The 21,289-nt window shown below is 37.5% G+C and overlaps 2 protein-coding genes across 2 annotated transcripts; one reads left to right on the forward strand and one right to left on the reverse strand.

The window, feature by feature from the left end:
- Positions 1-8,431: 8,431 nt before the first annotated feature.
- On the reverse strand, positions 8,432-12,972 carry LOC141444584 (uncharacterized). Its single transcript, XM_074110150.1, has 6 exons — positions 12,683-12,972; positions 11,842-12,006; positions 11,552-11,729; positions 11,263-11,397; positions 10,100-10,311; positions 8,432-9,998 (listed from the first exon to the last, which is right to left on the reverse strand). The coding sequence occupies exons 1-6, from the start codon at positions 12,905-12,907 to the stop codon at positions 8,532-8,534; spliced, it is 2,382 nt and encodes a 793-aa protein (XP_073966251.1). The 5' UTR covers positions 12,908-12,972; the 3' UTR covers positions 8,432-8,531.
- Positions 12,973-13,543: 571 nt separating this feature from the next.
- Positions 13,544-17,483, forward strand: LOC141444775 (RNA pseudouridylate synthase domain-containing protein 1-like). Its single transcript, XM_074110411.1, has 5 exons — positions 13,544-13,811; positions 14,552-14,789; positions 15,102-15,278; positions 16,231-16,348; positions 17,157-17,483. The coding sequence occupies exons 1-5, from the start codon at positions 13,719-13,721 to the stop codon at positions 17,356-17,358; spliced, it is 828 nt and encodes a 275-aa protein (XP_073966512.1). The 5' UTR covers positions 13,544-13,718; the 3' UTR covers positions 17,359-17,483.
- Positions 17,484-21,289: the final 3,806 nt, after the last annotated feature.

Genomic DNA, 21,289 nt, shown 5'->3' on the forward strand with positions numbered 1-21,289 from the left:
CGCCCTGCATAGCCTGTATTGAGTTAATTTTTAGTTCGTAGTAAAAATACCACAAACTGGACTTATCAAGCTAAACACACACAATAATGCAATTTCGACACTGGACATTTTACGACTTTGACGTAAGACGCCGGAGGGATATTTAGGTACCTCGACGTTTCGACCACATTACAGTGACCGTGGTCACGAGTCCCGTTTTTTGATTAAGAGTGAAAATCACGAAAGTTTAAAACGTTAATTTTTAGTGTTTTGCCACCGCAATACCTTCGTTCTTCAAAATAAATTGAAATACATAATTGCACTACTCCTAGACTGATTAAAAAAACCTGTTTAGCCATTACGATAAAAGATACCTATCTCAGATTTTGCACACACATACTCGTACACGTACACGTCCACACGTACTTGATTTACGGGCTTTCATAAACATGTGCCATAAAAAAAAAAAAAAAACAAAAAAAAAATAAGTATTTCCAAAAAAGACCTCGTTTCCATAGTGCAATTGTGTACGACTACGACCGAGCGTGCAAGCGAGAAAGAAAATCCAGTCGCCTTGTTGGGAGTTCATGAGTTCGAATTCACTAGAGTGCATCAGCGGGCGCCTCAAACACTGCGGTTCCTCTACGAAAACCGCGGTGCTCCTCATAGTCTAAGAGTTTGCAGGATTAAAAAATCCAATATAGTTTAATAATAAATAATTAAAAAATATAGTTTCATCTAGACACGCTTGTACTATTATCTATTCTGTGTTCAAGCTAACAGTGCCCTTAGTGTAAGTTTTCGGTTATAAAATACGTCTCGATCGCGTTCGCGTAAAATCTCAATTTGTATGGAAACATGAACATCGCAAACGTTCCGCTAGAGGCGCTGTTCGTGTTTCCATACAAATTGAGATTTTAACGCGAACGCGATCGAGACGTATTTTGTAACCGAAAACTTACACTGAGGGCACTGAGAGGCGTCTCATTCTCAAACTATTCGCGGTTCAGTAATAGGTCTACACAAGACACAAACAAAGCACGCATTATAAAAGCATTAAATAACAAACAAGGGAATTCAGCGCGTCATTTGGTATCTAACTGGTTAAAAACAGGTTTTTTTAGACTTCTAATCAGTGAGCTATTTAGTTAATTATAGGTTACCAGAGTTTTAAATGTTCCACGGCCCAATGGCAGCACTCTATCGCTTTATTGTTTCAAATGAATGGAGTACGAATAAACAGAATGTTATGATTAGGAAGGTCGTAGGTCAGTTGGGTTTCAATTTTATTGTACAGGCAGCAATGAATGTTGCTAAACGTTATAAGATGACGTAAGTTGCACTTAAGTTGCTGGGCAGAAGTCAGAAGTGCAAGCAAAATTACATTTACATTTTAGAATTAGAACGGCTGGATAGCCAAGTGATTAGAGAACCTGCCTACGGAGCTTGAGATCCCGGGGTCGGTCTCCGGCCGGGACAGATAATATTTGTAAGAATTTCTTTTTTTACTGTGAATTTTAATATCCATCGGAAAATTCAAAACAAAAAGGTTTGATAATATTTTATATGTTTACGTCCATACACTGGCCGGTGTAAAAAAAACCTCGAGTTACCATTTATAGCTACCAATAATGAAAAAGACTAGTGTAAGTTTTCGGTTACAAAATACGTCTCGATCGCGTTCGTGTTAAAATCTCAATATGTATGGAAACACGAACATCGCAAACGTTCCGCTAGAGGCGCTGTTCGTGTTTGCATACAATTTGAGATTTTAACGCGAACGCGATCGAGACGTATTTTGTAACCGAAAACTTACACTACAATACAATACAATACAATACAAAGACTCTTTATTGTACACCAGACATAGTAAGCGATACAGAAAACAGATACACAGAAAAAAATATTACAAGGTGAGCAATAGGCGGCCTTATCGCTTAAGAGCGATCTCTTCCAGGCAACCTTTTTTACAGAAAGAAGGAAGGACTAGTTTACAACAGGTGGTGCATCAAAAGTAGATCAGAAAATTTAAACGTAACAGCAATACATCTACGAATACATACATAATTATATCGTACATATAATATACGTCAAAATAATATGAAGCGTTTCTATTGGTTAATGAAAAACCATTCCTCGGAACACATCCTCAGACATTATTGGTGGAAACGCTGTTTTTTAAGCAAACGATTAAAACTCTTGGACCGTGGGGACCGAGAAGCTCAAATTTAAAAAAAAAACCGGCCAAGTGCGAGTCGGACTCGCGCACCGAGGTTCCGTACTTTGTAGGTAATAAAAGGGAAGTTTTTCTATTTTTCGTCATAAATCGAAAACTATACCTACCTACATCATAAAAGTAATTAGATTAGATTTTTAGAAAAACATGGCTCTGTCCATTGGAGGACAATTTTGCCAGTGTCTAGTAGGTTTGCCGTTGTACGTAAAAAAAAAAAAATCTAGAAAACGAAATATGAGAGGTAATGGTGGATGAACGATGACAGCGTATTTTTCATAAAAATAATTAAAATGTGTTTAAGCTTGTACCAATGAAGCCCTTTCATACGATACCTAACTGGCACGGTTAACTCAATTCAAAATTGGACCGTCTTTCATAGACCCTGATGATTTAACTAGCTTTTGGCCGCGGCTTCGCCCGCGTGGAATTCTGTTATCACGCGCTGTTCCCTCGGAAACTCTGCATTTTTAACCCCCGACGCAAAAAGAGGGGTGTTATAAGTTTGACCGCTATGTGTCTGTCTGACTGTGGCACCGTAGCTCTTAAACGGGTGGACTGATTTGAATGCGGTTTTTTTCGTTCAAGAGCAGGGTTTCCAGCGACGGTTCTTAGACATGTTTTATCAAAATCGGTTCAGCCGTGTTTGAGATATTGAACTTTGAAGTGACAAAATCCGGGGTTTTCCAACTTTTTGGTGGTTTGGTTAGTTCCAGGATAAAAAAATCACCCCCATTTTATGTGTAAGTATAGAAGATAACCTAATAAAATATATTCATGTCAAATAATACAGCTTTCTTATACTAACGGTCTCTGAGCTTACCCGTGGACGGACAGACGGACAGAAATGGCGAATCTATATAAGGGTTCCTAGTTGACTACGGAACCCTAAAAAGTAGCCTACTTATGTCACTCTCTCTCTCTGGCCCATTAACTATCTCTATGCCAAAATCACGTCGATCCGTCGCTCCATTTCGACAAACATACAAACACACACACTTCCGCATTTTTAATATTAAGTAGTAGGTCGTATGGATTACAAATGTATAGTTATCGGAGTTTTCTCTACACTTGTAGGATAAGATGGTATTTCTCGCCAGATTTCTTAGTTTTAATTCAACGGAAAATACCCTAAAAATTTTGATTTTCATATCGAAAATACAAACTGAGACATGGATGCACAGAAAAACCAGAAAAAGAGACCATTTTCATGTTCTCAACACGAAACGCCCTAGTTTTCAAGACCTCGAATCCTATGTTTTTTTTGGGTTGGCAACCCCTATTCTACGCTCATTTCAATGTGTTGGCAAACCAAGAACAACGCATACACAAATGAGAAGCACGCACACAGCTAAACATGCCCTTGTCCCTGTATTAATGAAGTATTTACTACGCTGCCACAACAAGGCATAAGATATTGTAGGAACACGGTATCGGCGTCGGCGCCCCCCCCCCCCTCAATCATCCCAGCCTATATACGTCCCTGTAAAATTATAATTTTGACGACCGGATGGCCGAGTAACTAGAGAACCTGACTACGAAGCTTAATTAAGGAAATAGTACTTTTGCTACTGTGTTTCGTACGGTGAGTGGGAGATCCGGAGGCCCAGCTCCCCTCCCCCTCCCCTTTTAGGCTGGCAACGCACCCGCAGTCCTAATAATGCTGTAGGTGTCCATGGGCGGCGGTGATCACTTACCATCAGGTATGCTAGTTTGCCAGCTATTTGATCAAAAAATAGTGTACAATAGTTCTCGTAGTAACGAAACGTGTCAGATTATTGGATTGTCAACATAAAAGTATGCTAAATTTCAAGTCAATCACAGGAACCACAGAAGTGATTGAAATTTAGATTCCAAGATATGACCCAAATAAATATATAAACAAACAGGGCAAGCTAAAGAATAGCTTGTAAAAATAGAAGAGTGATTTCCGGAGCTACATTTAAAACAACATTCCCTTAATTTCGCAGTGTTCACCACATTGTACCACCACCCAAATATGTGGTCTACCACTATAAAGTTGATAATCGTTTGCATAATATCATAAAACAATAATGCCATAGACGTGTCTGTCAACTTGAAAGATCGACTTTAGCGACTCATCATTTGATAGGAACTTGTTTAAAAATTGATAGACCATTTATTTGGCTGATGGTACCTGTATTTACCTTTGTGCAAGGTCCACCCGGATTGCTACCACCATCTTGCTCGCTAATCCTGCCGTGAAGCAGCAGCGCTTGCACTGTTGTGTTTCGGCGTGGAGAGTAAGACAGCCGGTGAAATTACTGGCACTTGAGGTATCCCATCTTTTAGGCCTCTAGGTTGGCAACGCACCTGCAATACCTCTGGTGTTGCACGTGTCTATGTGCGGTGGTGATCTCTTACCATCAGGAGACCCACTTGCTCGTTTTCCATGCAGTCAAATAAAAAAATAAAAATTTAAGACTGTATTTTTTTATAATGTAGAATTAATTAACGAGGTTTGAATCATGTTTTTTTTAACATACAAACACACTTTCGCATTTATAATATTAGTATGGATTATCAAAAAAGTATTAAGTAACTAATATATCAAATTTAGAAGGAAAACTATATGGGCTAATATAGTTTTCCTTCTAAATTTGATATATTAGGTACTTAATACCATATTCAATTATTATTTAAAATAGGTATAGTATAATTTATTATTAGTTTCCTGTTTAAAAATATTTACTACCATCATATTTTTTTTCTAATTTATTAAATCATCATCATCATCACACTACAAGGTTGGATGAGAAAAAAAAAACACCCCCTCTTTACGTCTATGGATGTACTTACTCTAAAATATATAAAAAAAAATTGCACCATTTTGTCGGCATAGGTAACATACCTATAATATTCGTGCAAAATTATAGCTTTCCCTGAGCAAAGCCGCAGACGGACGGACAGACAGACAGATAGACAGACAGACAAACAGACAGACAGACAGACATGGCGAAACTATAAGGGTTCCGTTTTTGCCATTTTGGCTCCGGAACCCTAAAAACTGGTTTACTGGCTATAACTTTTGTGTTAATTAGTTTCATATGAAAAACCCTCGACCGTTTTTAGAGACGTCAAAGACGAACCCAAATATGTAGATTTCGTATACTTACGTTAGATCTTTCACGTCAATACAGATACGAAATAAGTGTTTTTTCAGACAACGTTTAAATAAATCATACAAAATTCAGTTTTTTTTTTTCAAAATCTGGTTGACAAAAATGGAGATAAAAGATTGGAGAACCGATAGCCGTTTGACTTATTATTCTCTGTAGTGCAAAAGTAGGATACGACTCAAAACTTGTCAAAATATGTGCATTTATAAGAGACAGCGAGGTCACTCTCTGAAACAGGCCCTACGAAGTGCAAAACTCGAACTTCGTATGTTGCCGTCGCGCTGACGCTTTTGTTATTTAATACGCGAGTGAAAGGACGGTGCGATACGAACTTCGAACGAAGTCGCGGACAACAGCTAGTGAGTAATAAAACTCATAATATAAATCTAACTCAGTAACGTTAACATCAGTTAACGAGCAAGGTCAATTTTTATTGCGGAATTTGTATGCTAAACAGGGTATCAAAACACAACGGTATTCGTTTAGGTCATTAATAGGTAATAAAACAACAAAGGGGGGGCTACTACGAAATTCAAAAATTGAAGTTCGTATCGTATACCTCTCACTCTCGGGGCCAAAGCTCGAGCCAAAGGAAGCTTTCCAAAAGGGTGTACATATTTTGAACATGAAACTACCGTGAGACTCACTCATATTAAATATAATAATGATAAAAATATAATAATATGACAATTAAAATTAAGTTCTACCCAATTGTATTTCAAATATACTTGACATGTATGGTTGTTGTTAAATTTAAATGATGACGGCAATTCTATGCTAAAAAAAAATCATATCTTGTAAATTCAAGGGTTAATTCCTTTCTAGACTAATTTTCACATGCCTGATGGCCGAACATATTACGGATCGCTAATAATACTGTACCTACCTTATGTATATGTACCATATGTTCTGTGAATAAATATTCATTCATTCATTCATTCATATTGACCCGGATAACTCACGTCTTAAATCGAGTTTAGCTCGTCATGTTTCGGGCTAATCCGTAGCCCTTCGTCTTCGGAGCAACGCGACTCAGCGGCTGCTGCAACACGCGCACTACATACATACATATACATGTACATATGTAGTTGGAGAACTCCCGACTCTGTCACTTCAAAGTCGGGAGTTCAAAATTAAACATGTTCAAGAACCATCGCTAGAAAACCTGCTTTCAAATAAAAAAATACCGCATTCAAATCGGTTCACCAGTTTAAAAGCTACGGTGCCACAGACAGACACAGAGACACACATAGCGGTCAAACTTATAACACCCCTCTTTTTGCGTCGGGGGTTAAAAACTAGAGATGAAACGGATATCCGGCCAGTATCCGGTACCGGGGTTCGGGGATACCGGATGGTAAAAAACTTACAGTTATAAATTAAAAATTGGTATCGATTTAAGAATTTATCAATTATTGACATCAGTTTATTATTCTAAGGGGCTGTTTGAGCACCCATTGATTAATTTTAACTGACGGATAAATGTGATACCGTCTCGCGTCTATTCAAACAAAACGAACAGAAACGACATCATATTCATCCGTGAAACAGCCCCTAAGTTAATTAATTATACTTTACAAGTTGTGCAACCTATACGGTGTCATGCGTATGTTCGAATTAGCTGAATTTAATTGTACGTAAAACTAGGCCGAACATCCGGCCGCCGGATATCCGGCTATCCGGCCAACGGTCCCGCCGAATACCCGTATCCGGTATCTGGCCAAACCACTATCCGTTTCATCTTTATTAAAAACTCGTGCCAAACGACAATAATAAAGACTGGTTATTTTGTACTTACAGTTGGATGCTGTCTGGTTTATCTGCAAATTGTTTTTGTTGGAACTTATTTGTACAATACTCGTAGATGACTTATAGAGTCTTTACTGGCACCCGCGCTGTCCCACTTCTATATGCGTAATAAACTTTTAAACTTCAACCTCGCTCGACCCGATTTGAACTTTTAAATAACTAAATTCTTATCGAAAACTAATTCGGCTCAGCAGGGCTACTACGAAACTCGAAGTTCGTGTCGTGCGGTCCCTCTCGCTCTCGTATTAAATAGTATAAGTGTCAGAGGGACCGCACGACACGAACTTCGAGTTTCTAGTTTCGTAGTAGCCCTGCTGCGCCGGGGCATATTAGGCCTATGGCGATACGGAGTTGCCAGCTTCGAAAATAATTACCCAACCCGAAAATAAACTCGCATTCAAATTTATGTCCTGTTGTGTTGTGATGCTCTCTGTCTCTCTATAGCTTGTGACGCGACACAAAACAAGCCGTCGCAACACACTGCATCAAATAAATGTGAACGGAACCATATAAAATGTATGAAATCAATACCGTTCTGCAGGGCTACTACGAAACTCGAAACTTGAAGTTCGTGTCGTGCGGTCCCTCTCGCTCTCGTATTAAATAGTATAAGTGTCAGAGGGACCACACGATACGAACTTCACTGATGCGTCACGCCCACAGATTACCACCACGAGACCACAGATACATATATAGGTAAATGCGGCTTTAAGTTGTCCTTCTTCACATATGGCGTTTCATATGGCATTTTCACTGATATTTTGTATAGGTAAGTAGTCCCCCGAATGCGGGCCCTATGGTACATATGTGGGCCCCATCGACCAATGTAACTGAGCCATATTACCAACTCCCTGTCCACTGGAGAGAAGTGGAGATTTTATGCAATTCTATTGGTGGATTTTTATCTCGCTCACCGCTTCGCTGCAGTGGACAGGAATGTTGTCTAAATCAAGTTTTAACTTAATATGTAGGCCCAAAACAAATGGTTTCGGGTAGAACATATTTACAATTCGTCATATTTTTGAGTGTACCTACGTAAATACAAGGGGGTCGTTTTTTTTTGGCATAAGTACATTAAAATTTGTCAATTTTACCATAGGACAGGTTCCACTTTCGACGATATTCAGGATGGTCAATTTTCCTTGTTGATGTATTTTTAAATTGTAATTATTCTGTTCTGACGTATAATTTCGAGTTGTCCATTTTGCATTTGCACCAAATGACAGTAAATTGCCTTAATTAGTCCTAAGGGAAAATAGAATAAAAATATTTTTTTCTTTCTTATTCTGTTTACTCCGGCTATCAATATTTAGTTATTTATAAACTTAGTTAGGTTAAATAGGAAAAGTATTTCGAATCAAACTTATAACTTAAATAGAATCCTTAACTTTCTCTTTTTCTTTGCTCTTCTTTTGTTTCTTCTTCTTTTTCTTATTAGGATCTCTCTGTTTATTAACATCGTTGTATTTCAATAGTCTCTTATACATTTTAAGTAGCATTTTAGCATCTTTTTTCATCTCCCTTGTAACTAAATTCTCAGCACATTCTGCATCTCCTTCTTTTTCTGTGGCGTCTCCTTTTTCATTGTCATTTTCTACTTCTTTCACTGGATCCACATATCTAGTAGAACCTTGTAGAGTTTCGTATTGCTCTATAGAACCATCTTGAACGCTAGCAACTTGTTCTTCAGGTTTTCTTTCTTTTTCATTTTGTTTCTCTTTCTCAATCCTTTCTGCGTTTTTAGCTTCTTCTAATTTCTTCTTTAGTTCTATATTTTTCTTTCTTATAGCGTTCAAAATGTTTGACGTCGTTAGAACTCTTCTTACTTTTGTGCTGCCTAAATACCTGTCTTTCCACGACACGTTTTCTACATCGCAAGTTTCGTTCAAGTTTGTTGATTTTGTTTCATTAGTTATAACTGTTTGCTCTCTGTCTATTTCAATTTCATCCATTCTGGCTGAGAATGCTTCTATTTCTTCAGCTGTTGGTTCTTTAGACAATACTGAAACACCTTCTACTTCATAACATGATGAATCATCGGAAATCTCCAGAATTTCGTAAACATCATCATCATCATCATCAATTGTCATTTGAACTATATCCGGACCTGCATCAACTTTATTATCTTTATAAAAATTTTCGTCATCACTTTCATGAAAACCCGACTTCTTTTTCTCTTTTTTCGACTTTTTATCTTTCTTCTTTTTTTTCTTTTTCTTGCCTTCGTCGTCAGATATGCACACTATTTCTTGTTGCACATCTGAAGCTTCAACCTCAGAACTTTCCCTATCCGATATTTCTCCATCTGATTTAACTTTCTCATCAGCCATATTTTCTTCGTTTCTTTCCTTAGTTGATTCCACTATTTCATCGCATTTCGCATCAATAATATCTGGTTTATCATCAACTTTCGAGGGTTCCTCATTTGTTACTTTCTCAGTTTCACTTGGTTCTTTAACTTCATCAACTATTACAGGTAAGTCATTCATTTCTACTGTGTCATTATTATCATTAGAAATAAAACCTCGTATTTCTGTATCTTTATTTGTTTCTTCTGCTTCCGTGCCTTTTTTGTTTTCACAGACTAATTCGCTGTCTGCTCTTTCAGTATTTTCATTTTTATTAGTACTCGTATCACCCTCGACTTTTTCTTCCTGTTGTTTAAGTTTTTCATGATGATCATCATCAGAACTAGAATCACTAGAAGTAACGTTGTCCAAATTTTTTGCATCTAGATCTTCAAGGAGATCCATTTTTTCTGAATCTGACAACTGTAGCGTGATCTCATCTTGATCGCTGCCTTCTTTATGTATTATTTTCTTCTTTTTTTTCTTGCTCTTCTTTACTTTAGTCTTAGCTTCAGCAGCACCAGCTGGATCATTGTTTCTTTAGCAACAGTTTTGCTCCTATTATCAGTATTACTAGATACAATTGGTACAGCAGCCGTTTCTGCTTGTTTATTTTCTTCATTATTAGTCGTATTGTTTTCTTTAGCAACACTTTCAGGTGGTTTTTGTCTTTTGAGTCTTATTTTTCGCGTCGGTTTCGACTGAGGTACGGTTATGACAAGATTATTTATTTTTTTAGTGACCGTTTGTGGGTCCGTGTTCTTGCTCACCGTGACTTCATTTGAATTCATCGTCGATGTACCTGGAAAAAAATGTGATATATGACGATATGATTCTCTCTTTCTCTCTCTGCTCTTTCGGACACTGTATACACAGTAGCGTAGTCACAGTAACGTAGCTAATCCCGAACCTTCACATATACTTGAAAATTGTTGAGCAAAAATGAGCTGTGGTGGTTCTGGTTGTCCATGATAGAACCAGATCCCAGTTGAGTCAGAGAGTTTTTAGGGTTCCATAACTCAAAAAAAAAACGGAACCCTTATACATTATCGCGTATGAATTCGCCACTAGAGGCGCTAGTGTAGCGTGAGGTCTCCGAAATGTCAAATCTCATAGTTTTTGGGTGAGCTACGCGGGTTTATTTATAATTAGAATAATTTTGTGAATATTTGGCAATATCTGAAATTAATTATGGCAAATATGCGTTCCGGGTCAATGAATGTCTGTGTTTTGAGACAGTTTTATCTTTCGAAAACTTTGTCCTCCCTTTTTTCCAAACAAAACGAGGACTATGGAACACTGTAGCATGCTCGATATTTTTATGGTACGGTTTTAAGGTGTATTAAATATGATTTTAATCTAAACTTTGTTTTCACGCCCGTAATAACAGACTTTGAAAGCCACACTTAAAAACCTCACGCAACAGTGCGCCATCTAGTGAGACAAAAAACGATAGCCCTCATTTTGTTAGAGGTGAAGTGCTTGCACTGTTGTGTTTCGGCGTGGAGAGTAGGACAGCCGGTGAAATTACTGGCACGTGAGGTATCCCATCTTAGGCCTCTAGGTTGGCAAGGCATCTGCAATACAACCATTGTTGCAGATGTTTATGGGTGGTGGTGATCTCTTACCATCAGGAGACCCACTTAAAGAACTAACAAATGAGCGGGCAAAGGTAATTATATCAAGGACTCTGCCGAGACATTATACTGTTCCTTTTTCAGTACTGTGGCTTAGTAAAAACATCCTCATTTACCTATCTGCTGGTCAAGTTTAGCACGGTCCGGCTTCTCCTCGTCGCTGCTGATCTCAACCACTTCCGCCGGCTCCTCTTTAATCTCCACCTCGTTGTCAGATGAAGCTGCCTCCACAGCCGGCTCCGCCTGCACCCCTGTAAAAAAAGGTTTTTTTTTTGTTGCTCTCTCAAGGTCTCTACACTATAATTTTTTTTTTAATTTCGCAGCGTATTGGTAAACTACTGTAATGCTGTGTAATTTTATTGGAATAAATAAATAAATAAATAATAATAAAGGGTTAATGCTTACTAGCAGGTTCCTGGTGCAGCTGCGCCCGGATGGCGCGAGCGCGGGCCTGCAGCTCCAACAGCTCCAACACGGTGAGCCCCGCGCGGGCCGCCCGTGAGTCTCCGGCGTCCTTCTGTTTGTCTTCAGACTCTGAGCCCTTGGACTTCCTGCGGCGCTTCTTCTTAGCGTGCCGGTGTTTCTGATGTGAAAAATACATTCAGATATAGTGTATAGTGCAGGGCTATCCTTTGCACTGTGCGTCGCCACGCCCTGGAGCGTTGTATCGTCATTACAAAGATTTATTAACTAACCTTTTTCTTTTTACTGCCCTGGCTCAGGATTTCCTCGTCAGATGATATGCTGTCCAGGGAGATTGTCTCGAGGTGCTCCAGAGACTGGCTGGAGGACTCTGTGTCGGACGGTGGCTCCGCACCATCCAATATAGCACAGAGACGTTTCGAACTTATGCCCAGCAACTAAAATTAGTATAAAATTTACAATTGATTCATTATCAGTGGTTTGTAAGCAGTACCGGCTTTATTGGTGACCGGGGCGACTGCCTGAGGCGCCAGGTACTACAGACCAACTAACCATTTGATCTAAAGAAAACTAGACTCGCTTTGTTATCTTTTATAGACTTCTTTGTAGGAGTATGAGTTTTCTATGTGTACCAAACACGAGCTGTCATTTTGTCGCTTGTCGTATCTAAAAGGGCGCTCAAGGCATGACTCTAAGACCGGCCCAGCTCTACTACGAAATTCGAAAATCGAAGTTTGTATAATACCGTCCCGCCGACACTAATATTATTTAATCCGAGAGTGAGACGGACGGTATGATACGAACTTCGATTTTCAAATTTCGTAATAGCCCTGCTGTTTATAGGAGTCAGAAAAAAGACAACACACAATAGTTATTCCGGAGGTGTTAAGTATTTTTAGTTAGGAAATAAGGCTTGTATAGGTAGTCATTCACGATGACGCGTGCCGTGGCTCTTATTACAATGTCATTAATGGCTAAGTTTGGCAAAACCACACGTCTTCTGGATGGCACTAGGTATAACTTGATTTTTGCGCTGCTGCCGTAAAAGCAAATGCGGCGTTGTCAACTTTGTTACGACAAAAACTATATTACTATACTCAAACCATAACGTACTTCTTCCAAGCATAGTTCCTGTAAATCATCAGTGGGCAACCGTCTTACACACTCAGGAGCGAAGGATTTTATTTCTTTAGACTTTAAAACTGAAAAAACTTGGTGCATCAGTTCGACTCTGTCGTGAATAAAATACGCCAAATCATGTTCCTCTGACACTCTGTTCTTCGACGATGAACCCGCTAAATTCTCCTCTTTTATCTTATGCTTTTTTATTCGCCTCATTTTTTAATAATTTAGAAAAAAATATTCTCATACAAATTACAATATCCTAAATAGTCTTTCGAGATAAGTTTGTTATTCGAATAAATTAAAAAGTATTGACGGATGACAGCTGAGCGAGTTGTTTGTTACGGTGCGGTCTAGGAATTTTACGACTTTTTCATTTTGCCGACTTAATGGGCATGCTAGCTAACGTCAGCTTGACTGCTATTGATTGATGATGCGTTCAGAGTTAAAGGCGTAGTGTGGTTATGTAAAAAATAATGATGTACAGCTTATTTTTTTTTTTATGAGTTTCACTCTTGCTGGTTTAGCAAGACGACACCAAGACATTTTGACTTTAAATAAAATTATTGCGTCAAAGTCACAACAGGATTTGAAAATTGTTTGTGTCTCATGATTTTAAAAATAATGATGTGAAATTTCTAGTTAAAGAGCACCCTGGTTGCATCTTCACTTCAATAAATAATTTGAGAATGTGCCGTGCCAATGCTATAGCTAGCTGATCAAAAAAAACTGTTCTCTTTAGATATGTTTTAAAATCTCCGGAATTTACTTGTTACAATCCTTTACTTATTTAACTTCACTCGTATATTTATTTTTTTGTTTTTTAGCAACTCATAAGTACGTAAGTTTATTTATTCACAACACATGATACAATAACACGATAGGAAACAAAATTAATAAAAACTACATAACTACATGTTACATTTATAATAATATAATGTTGTAGTCTGGATTTATTACCAATACAAACAAGTGAACGCATCCTAAATTAGGATTTAGCAAAAAATAAATAGGTACTCTATTGAGAATGGGTGTTTCTACGCTCTTTGAAAATGAAGATTATTTAATTGTAAACAAGCCCTTTGATATGTACATCAACTCTGAGGACGAAAATGAGAAGGTATATGTTGTAATTATGCTTTGAGAATATTAATTAAAGCTACTAAAACCGAATGTTTAAGGTTATGTTGTGACACGTAGTGTTGTGAAATAACAATGAAACAAAAGTATCGATATCGGGTTTGGCTTCCTGATCGATAATCAGAGGGCTACTACGAAACCCGAAACTCGAAGTTCGTATCGTACCGTCCCTCTCGCTCTCGTATTAAATAGTATAAGTGTCAGAGGGACCGCACTACACGAACTTCGAGTTTCGTAGTAGCCCTGCAGTACAACTAACCAATGTAGATCTCTATTTAACTTCCAAATCTCAGCCAGCTGAATCAACCCTTAAATTTGGAACGCTGACGAGATTACTAAAATGGTTGCAATAGATGGCGCCACACGCGACTAAGATGTTTATTATTATTATACTAAGGGGCTGTTTCACCATCCATTGATTAGCGTTAACCGACGGTTAAATGTGATGCCGTCTCTATTTGTTGTTTTGTTCGAATAGACGGCGGTGACGGCGTCACCTTTTACCGTCAGTTAACACTAATCAATGGATGGTGAAACAGCTCCTTAATATAAAGACGATTCTTAAGATATTTAACGTGGCCAGATACAATGTTGAGAAAGTAAGCAGTCGAAATATGACCTGCAGCCTGTAGCGCATAGCATTACCAAATTATAATAAAGTTACCCAATATTAATCATGTTGTATTGTATACCTAATATGTATTTAACTATTTTATACAGAATTCAGTCACGTACAATATAGCAAAGCACGACTCTCACCATTCCTCATCGACGCACCCTTTGCATTTCGTCCATCGTCTCGATTACGCCACCAGCGGTGTGCTCTGTATAGCGAAGAATAAGTCTTCTTCTGCTGCCGCGGGAAAGCTGTTTGAAAAGAGAGATACCAAAAAGTACTACCTAGCTGTCGTGAGACAACACGTCCAGTACGAAATATGTGACATCGACTTTCCGGTTGGTAAGTACATCGTCGTGAAATTCAAAATTTCAGGGTCATTGACTTTATTCGGTTCGGTTCCGATTCTGAAAAGTCGAAATTGCTGATTAATTTTACTCTTCCGGAGTTGACTTCAGTTCCGCAATTTTTGTTTGTTTTATGTGGAGTCGGCCGCGATCAGCAGCGTTTGCGAACCAATTTATGATTGTCGCACGAATGCTTATATTTCGTTTTATTATAATAATGTGGCTCTCAGAGCTAAATAGTTGCTTTAATTAGAGTTGCGTCTTAGCACTTTTCATTTATGCTTAATTTTTCATTCCATTGTTATAGCGGCTGATCCGCTAACTGCGGGCTCTTCACACAAAATGGTGGCGATGACGTCACCACCCGGGAGCCCTGAGACGTCACTGCTGCAGCCCCGTCTGGCCCAAACACGGCTGTTGCTCTTAGAGACTGGGTATTACGGCACGGATCCCGTCAGTGTGGTACTGCTCAAGCCTGTCACTGGTGAGTTTTACCGTATAGGAACATTTATACACATTCCAAATGGCTCTTACTCATACATAGAGTGTGGTTTGGGAGACGTGAGCAGAACCTATCGGATTCAGCTAGTTAAGGCTACTACTAAGTACGTTCAAAGACTTTAATTCATGAGCCACCATGGAACCATTTCACAGTAAACGTCATAGTGACATTGCATTAATTAACATGAAAAATCGTTATGACTTTTTCTTTAAAAAGGTTCCATGGTTGCTCATTTATTAAAGTCCTTGACCGTACGATAGTACTAGTTAATATTCACAGTGAGATTAACTTTTTTTTAATTCAATTGTATTTTCAATTCAATTAATTTATTCATAAAATGAAGGTTTAAAATCCATAAAATGAAGAGAAGATGCCTTTACCCAGCAGTGGGTGGATGTGGGCTGATTTGATTTGATTGATTGATTCATAAAATTCTTAAAAGAAAGTGAGGTAATATAAACATGAAATAATCTTAGGTAGGTATAGTAAGTAAAATTAAGTTAAGTCTAAGCTAGGTTACATACAAGTGTAACCTGTGTTTTAGACTATAAGGTATCTAAGAAATTATAATAGCACTCGAGCAACATGGCATTACGTATCTTAAAACATAAATGCAAAGTACAAAAAGTATTAAATAATTTACCAAGTGCAAGGTGTGGGGTTTTACTTAAATATGATTGTGGACGATCCATCATCAAATCATTGCGTGAAAGGTTGGTTCTTCTTACATTTCCCAAATCACCTAGTGATATTTGCACGTCTATGTCAACATTTTTACGAAAATCCGAGACTATTTTACTGAATAAGCCCATAAATAACCCCATAACCTATGAATATAATTGGTGTAACCGCAAAAACTTTATGACTAGTCAGTCATAGTAATTTCTTATTATTCCGTTGACACTAAAAATGATCAAGATAAAATCGCTTATAGGTAGACGTCACCAGCTTCGCGTGCATTGCTCTGCCATCGGCCACACGATACTCGGCGACTACACGTACAGCAATAAGGAGGACTCGGCGCCGCACCGCATGTTCCTGCATGCCATGAGGTCAGCATCAGGATTTTATTGTTTGATGATAGCGTAGAAGCAAGAATTCAAGCAACTTAAAAAAAAAATCCCCTGACATTGCATTTTAAAGTTTAATATCTTAAAAGCGGCTGATCCGATTTCCTACTGCGACCCACCATACAATAAAATATGACATCGAAATTTAAAACTTATTGTCTTATAGATAAATGAACAGAGAAAATAACACTTTATTCCCTTTTCAAATATATAAGTTCTATTGCTAACAATATGTACCTACTAGAATTATCACTTTGAACCCCAGGAGGTCAATGAAACGTAGCTAAAAACCACCGCAAGAATACTTGTTTTCTCCTAAAAAACGGCATAGAAATCGGGTTATCCGTTTTAGAGCTACGATGCTATAGACAAACAGACATTGGTGTCATTGGCGTACAACACTCCTCTTTTGGCATCGGGATTTTTTATTGGGGTTGAGTCGCCAAAGACACTAGGTTCTTACTTTGTTTACTTGTTTTTAGTTTTTTGATTTCTGGGGTGGAAGGTGGGAGTTAGAAATATTGTAAGTAGTTCATGAATGAGAATAATAACGTGCGAAATTGTACGATCCGTTATAGCCGTCTGGTAAAGGAGTTTCAGGCGAGTGCTTGCACGCCTTATGCTCTTTATATCTTCTTACAAATATATATATTTCTGTGATTTTATTATTTTGAAATGAAATGCCCTTGAGTGTAAGTATTTAATAAAATGTAAATTTAGATTATGTGATCCCAGAACCCGATTAGGAAAAAACCATCTGGCTTAAACTTTGTCCTTGACTTTGTTACAGATTAATTTTACCATTGCCTCAAGAAACCTTGGACGTCCAAACAGCAGACCCTTTTTTTTCCGATCAAAATTTCACCTCTAAGTATCGAGCGCTACGCACCTACTTTAAGTACAGAATGAAAGAAGATTTTAGAAAAGCCTGTGAGGTCACTGACCAAGCCCTACTGATCGGCGTGAAGTACAAATTATTTAAACCTAATTAAAAATATAAGAAAAATTGTGCTTTATTTAATTCCTTCTCGTAAAGTTAGCGTGAATCTGCAACTTGACATTGAAACTTAACATGTTTTTGATTGTTGAAAGCATTTCCGCTAAAACGCAGACATAAATGAAATTTATTATTTAACTTTGATATGTCAAAAATATTGAATATAAAGAAAGAGAAAAAAAAAACATTTATCCTTGACAACGTATGTGGGACCAAAAAAAATATAAGAGAATGAATAAAATAAAAAAATGATTGTTTTTTTTTGAGTCTTTGTATTTTTTATTTCAACTTTTGTTACTTTTACGGGTATCCCGTGAAATCATATCGAAACATAGATGTCGCTAGTGCTGCTGCTTAAGTAGCGTAGTAGAAATAAGCAACCTGAGATATGTATGCATAGGAAAAATTCGTGTCTAGATTCCTGTCCAGCAGTGGTGTAGGGGTTATAGCACGCAGCAAAGATTGCTGAGGGCCTGGGTTTGATTCCCAGTGCTGGTCTCTTTTTCTGGTTTTTCTGTGCATTCATGTCTCAGTTTGTATTTTCGAAAATATCACGAAATAGTCCCAAATTAACTAATGCAGTTTCTTTAGGCAGTAAATTGGCTTACTAATTATTTCTGTTAAATCACGTCTACATTTATTATTTACTCTACTGGGTGTTTCCTGCAACAGAGGGGCTACTACAAAACTCGAAAATCGAAGTTTGTATTACTTTGTATCGCACCGTCCCTTTCACTCGCGTATTAATGACATAAGCGTCAGCGGGATGGCAACATACGAAGTCCGAGTTTAGAATTTCGTAATATAGGGCCAGGAACAATCAATAAAATTATTCGATATTTCATTAAAATGTTAAATAAAACGCACCGCACGTTTTACCAGCAGGGCTACTACGAAAATCAAAGTTCGTGTCAAACTCGTTGGATACGAACTTCGGAGTAGGCCCTCAGCTTTCGATAACCTTGGCACATCACTAGCCTAACCCAAAAATGTTGCCAGCCTAATAATAATACCCATTTTGTGGGATATTTTATTAATAGCAAATTTACATGCCGTAATTGTACGTCCCAAAATGTACGTTCTGATAATTCGCATATCCCTTTTAATTTATATACAGTACACGAATTATCTGGACGGAATTTAAGAACGTCACTTTGACAAGTGAGTGAGACAGTTCCTGTCAAACTCCTCACCTTGCTTGCTTGTTGAGAATAAAAATGGAACAAATAACAAAACAAAAGTTAACAAAACTTGAAGAACAAATAAGAAGTAACTAGTAATACTTTAATAACTGTGACATGGCGTGATACACTTACTCCGAATAATTATTGGAGGGGTATCGTTTAGTTATTTTTTATAAAACAGGTAATGCGCTTATTGAAAAAAGGTTATATTAGATTTATAAGAACGGAGTGTGTACGCGTAATTGTCCAAGTGGAAAGCTACAGAGAGCTCATTAGATTACGGAAATCTCCAGTATTGGCATTTGGAATTTTGGAATGTAAATGTGAATGCTTAGTAATTATTTATATTGCGCATTGAGTGTATTAGCAACACTTGTTTATTTGTTTGTTTGGAATCTTGGAAACGGTTCGAACGATTTCTATAAAATTGTCTGGGTCCAGGGGTTTAGGGGGAAGCGCAATTGGTTTAGCTTGGTTGTATCTTGAAAAATAATTATTATTAATAAATAAAAATGAATCGTAAAATGTGTTGCTCAGCACAAAACTCGGGAACGGCTGGACCGATTTCGCTTATTCTTATTTTGTTGTGTTCTTTATTGTCAGGAGAAGGTTTTTATGGAAGAAAACTTAGAAATATTACAACGGGGGCGAAGCCGCGGGCAACAGCCAGTTATTATTAATTATTGCTCGACGACCGGGTGGCCAAGTGGTTAGAGAACCTGACTACGAAGCTTGAGGTCTTGGGTTTGATTCCCGGTTGGGGCAGATATTTGTGTGAATAATAGGTACTAGTGTTTGTTCTCGGGTCTTGGATGTTTAATATGTATGTAAGTATGTATTTATCTATATAAGTATGTTTATCCGTTGCCTAGTATCCATAGTACAAGCTTTGCTTAGTTTGGGACTAGGTCAATTGGTGTCAAGTGTCCCATGATATTTATTTATTTATTTAAGTTGACTGTAATTTGTTATTTGCCAGGTTAAATAATTATAAGCTTTTATCCACACACTTTCAACTTTTTTTTTTTAGTCTATAAAACTTAATAGGATTTAATAATAGAAGTTTTTAAACTTGTGTATATTTAATAATATGTTTGTGTATGAACCCTGTACCTATTGTACAAGTAAAGAAACAAATACTATGGGCAGACGTTGATGTAGGTACTCATACACAGGCAAATGTACGTATCCTTTTTAAGGGTTCCGTAGTCAACTAGGAACCCTTATAGTTTCGCCATGTCTGTCCGTCTGTCTGTCTGTCCGTGGGTAAGCTCAGAGACGTGGTAGTTAAAAAAAAATACAAAATTCCCTTGGCAAATCCCATTATTTATATCGTGATCTTCAAATTAAATTTCAAATCATTTATTCAGTAAATAGGCCGCAATGGGCACTTTTACACGCTCTTCTTTAAACTACCAGCGCTTTTGGAAAGACCATCATTGCCAAGAAGAATGCGCCGAAAGAAACCTGGCAGCAATTCTTTCAAAATAAAATAATCTCTATAAATAAAAATGAATCGTTAAATGTGTTGCTAAGCGCAAAACTCGGGAACGACTGGTCCGATTTCGCTAATTCTTTTATTGTTGTGTTCGTTGCTGCCAGGAGAAGGTTTTTATGGAACAAAATACAGAAAAAATACAACGGGGGCGAAGCCGCGGGCAACAGCTAGTTACAAATAAAATACTTAAAAACTACAGTATACAATTAAAGAAAAAATTGCAAAAATAATAATAATAATACAGGGATGTATGTGGTCCCTTAGTTACAAAACTAAACACTAACTATATCTACGTTCAGTGGAAGTGTAGAACGCTTCCACGGTCATAAATTAAAAAAAAAATGAAAATACACTTCATTAAGGTTGTTAACACAACGAGTCTTTTGTTGTGAATAAATGCATTTTTTTTTTATTCGACTGGATGGCAAACGAGCAAGTTTCTTTCTTTCTTTCAAAGATATTAAATATACAAATGAACGCATACGTTTATATTTTGACTTGTTTACCCGTGGCTTCGCACGCGTAAACTATTCGATCCGGTTCAATAGTAATTCCGGGATTTTATAAAATTCCCCTGTGAACTCCCAAAAATATCGTGGTCTTCATTGAGGTTGTGTTAAAAACAAACTATACAAAATTTAATGACTAAACCCAGCGATTTCAAGATTTTATCCCTATACCGTAGAAATATCGGAATAAAAAGTAGCCTGTGTATTATTCCAGACGTCCAGCTACCTACATACCAAATTTCATGATTCTAAGCCCAGCGGTTGTCACTTTGAGATTTTATCCCTATTTCGTGGGAATATCGGGATAAAAAGTAACCTATGTGTTGTTCCAGACGTCCGTCTGTCTACGTACCAAATTTCATCCAAATACGTCCAGCCGTTTTAGCGTGGAGGAGTAACAAACAAACGCACACACACACACACACAAACTTTCCCATTTATAATATAAGTAAGATTGTTGCACTTGTAACTTTTATTAAAGTGGTCATCTATTCATCAAACATTTTTGATTTTATATATTATGACATGTACCTGTCGTTCAACTTAGCTACATACCTACACCAAATTTCTTGTTAATCCCAACATGTAAACAACTATAAGATAAATAAAAGCTTCTAAATTTAATTTCAGGTCAAAAATAGAGAATGTAGAACACAATCATGGCGCAAGGAACGTGTGACTCATCTCAGCATTCAGTTAACAAACGCTTAAGTGACATAGAAAATCTACTAACTC

The sequence above is a fragment of the Choristoneura fumiferana genome, chromosome 30, assembly GCF_025370935.1.
Source record: "Choristoneura fumiferana chromosome 30, NRCan_CFum_1, whole genome shotgun sequence".
Classification (NCBI taxonomy): Eukaryota; Metazoa; Arthropoda; class Insecta; order Lepidoptera; family Tortricidae; genus Choristoneura; species Choristoneura fumiferana.

Bases quoted from the DNA above. Each gene is read 5' to 3' on its own strand.
- LOC141444775 (XM_074110411.1), top strand. From the start codon at position 13,719: ATGGGTGTTTCTACGCTCTTTGAAAATGAAGATTATTTAATTGTAAAC. The intron at 13,812-14,551 runs GTATATGTTGTA...TATTTTATACAG, and splicing joins CTGAGGACGAAAATGAGAAG to AATTCAGTCACGTACAATAT. The intron at 15,279-16,230 runs GTGAGTTTTACC...AATCGCTTATAG, and splicing joins ACTGCTCAAGCCTGTCACTG to GTAGACGTCACCAGCTTCGC.
- LOC141444584 (XM_074110150.1), bottom strand. From the start codon at position 12,907: ATGAGGCGAATAAAAAAGCATAAGATAAAAGAGGAGAATTTAGCGGGT. The intron at 11,398-11,551 runs GTAAGCATTAAC...CTTTTTTTACAG, and splicing joins GCTGCACCAGGAACCTGCTA to GGGTGCAGGCGGAGCCGGCT. The intron at 10,312-11,262 runs GTAAATGAGGAT...ATTTTTTTCCAG, and splicing joins TAAACTTGACCAGCAGATAG to GTACATCGACGATGAATTCA.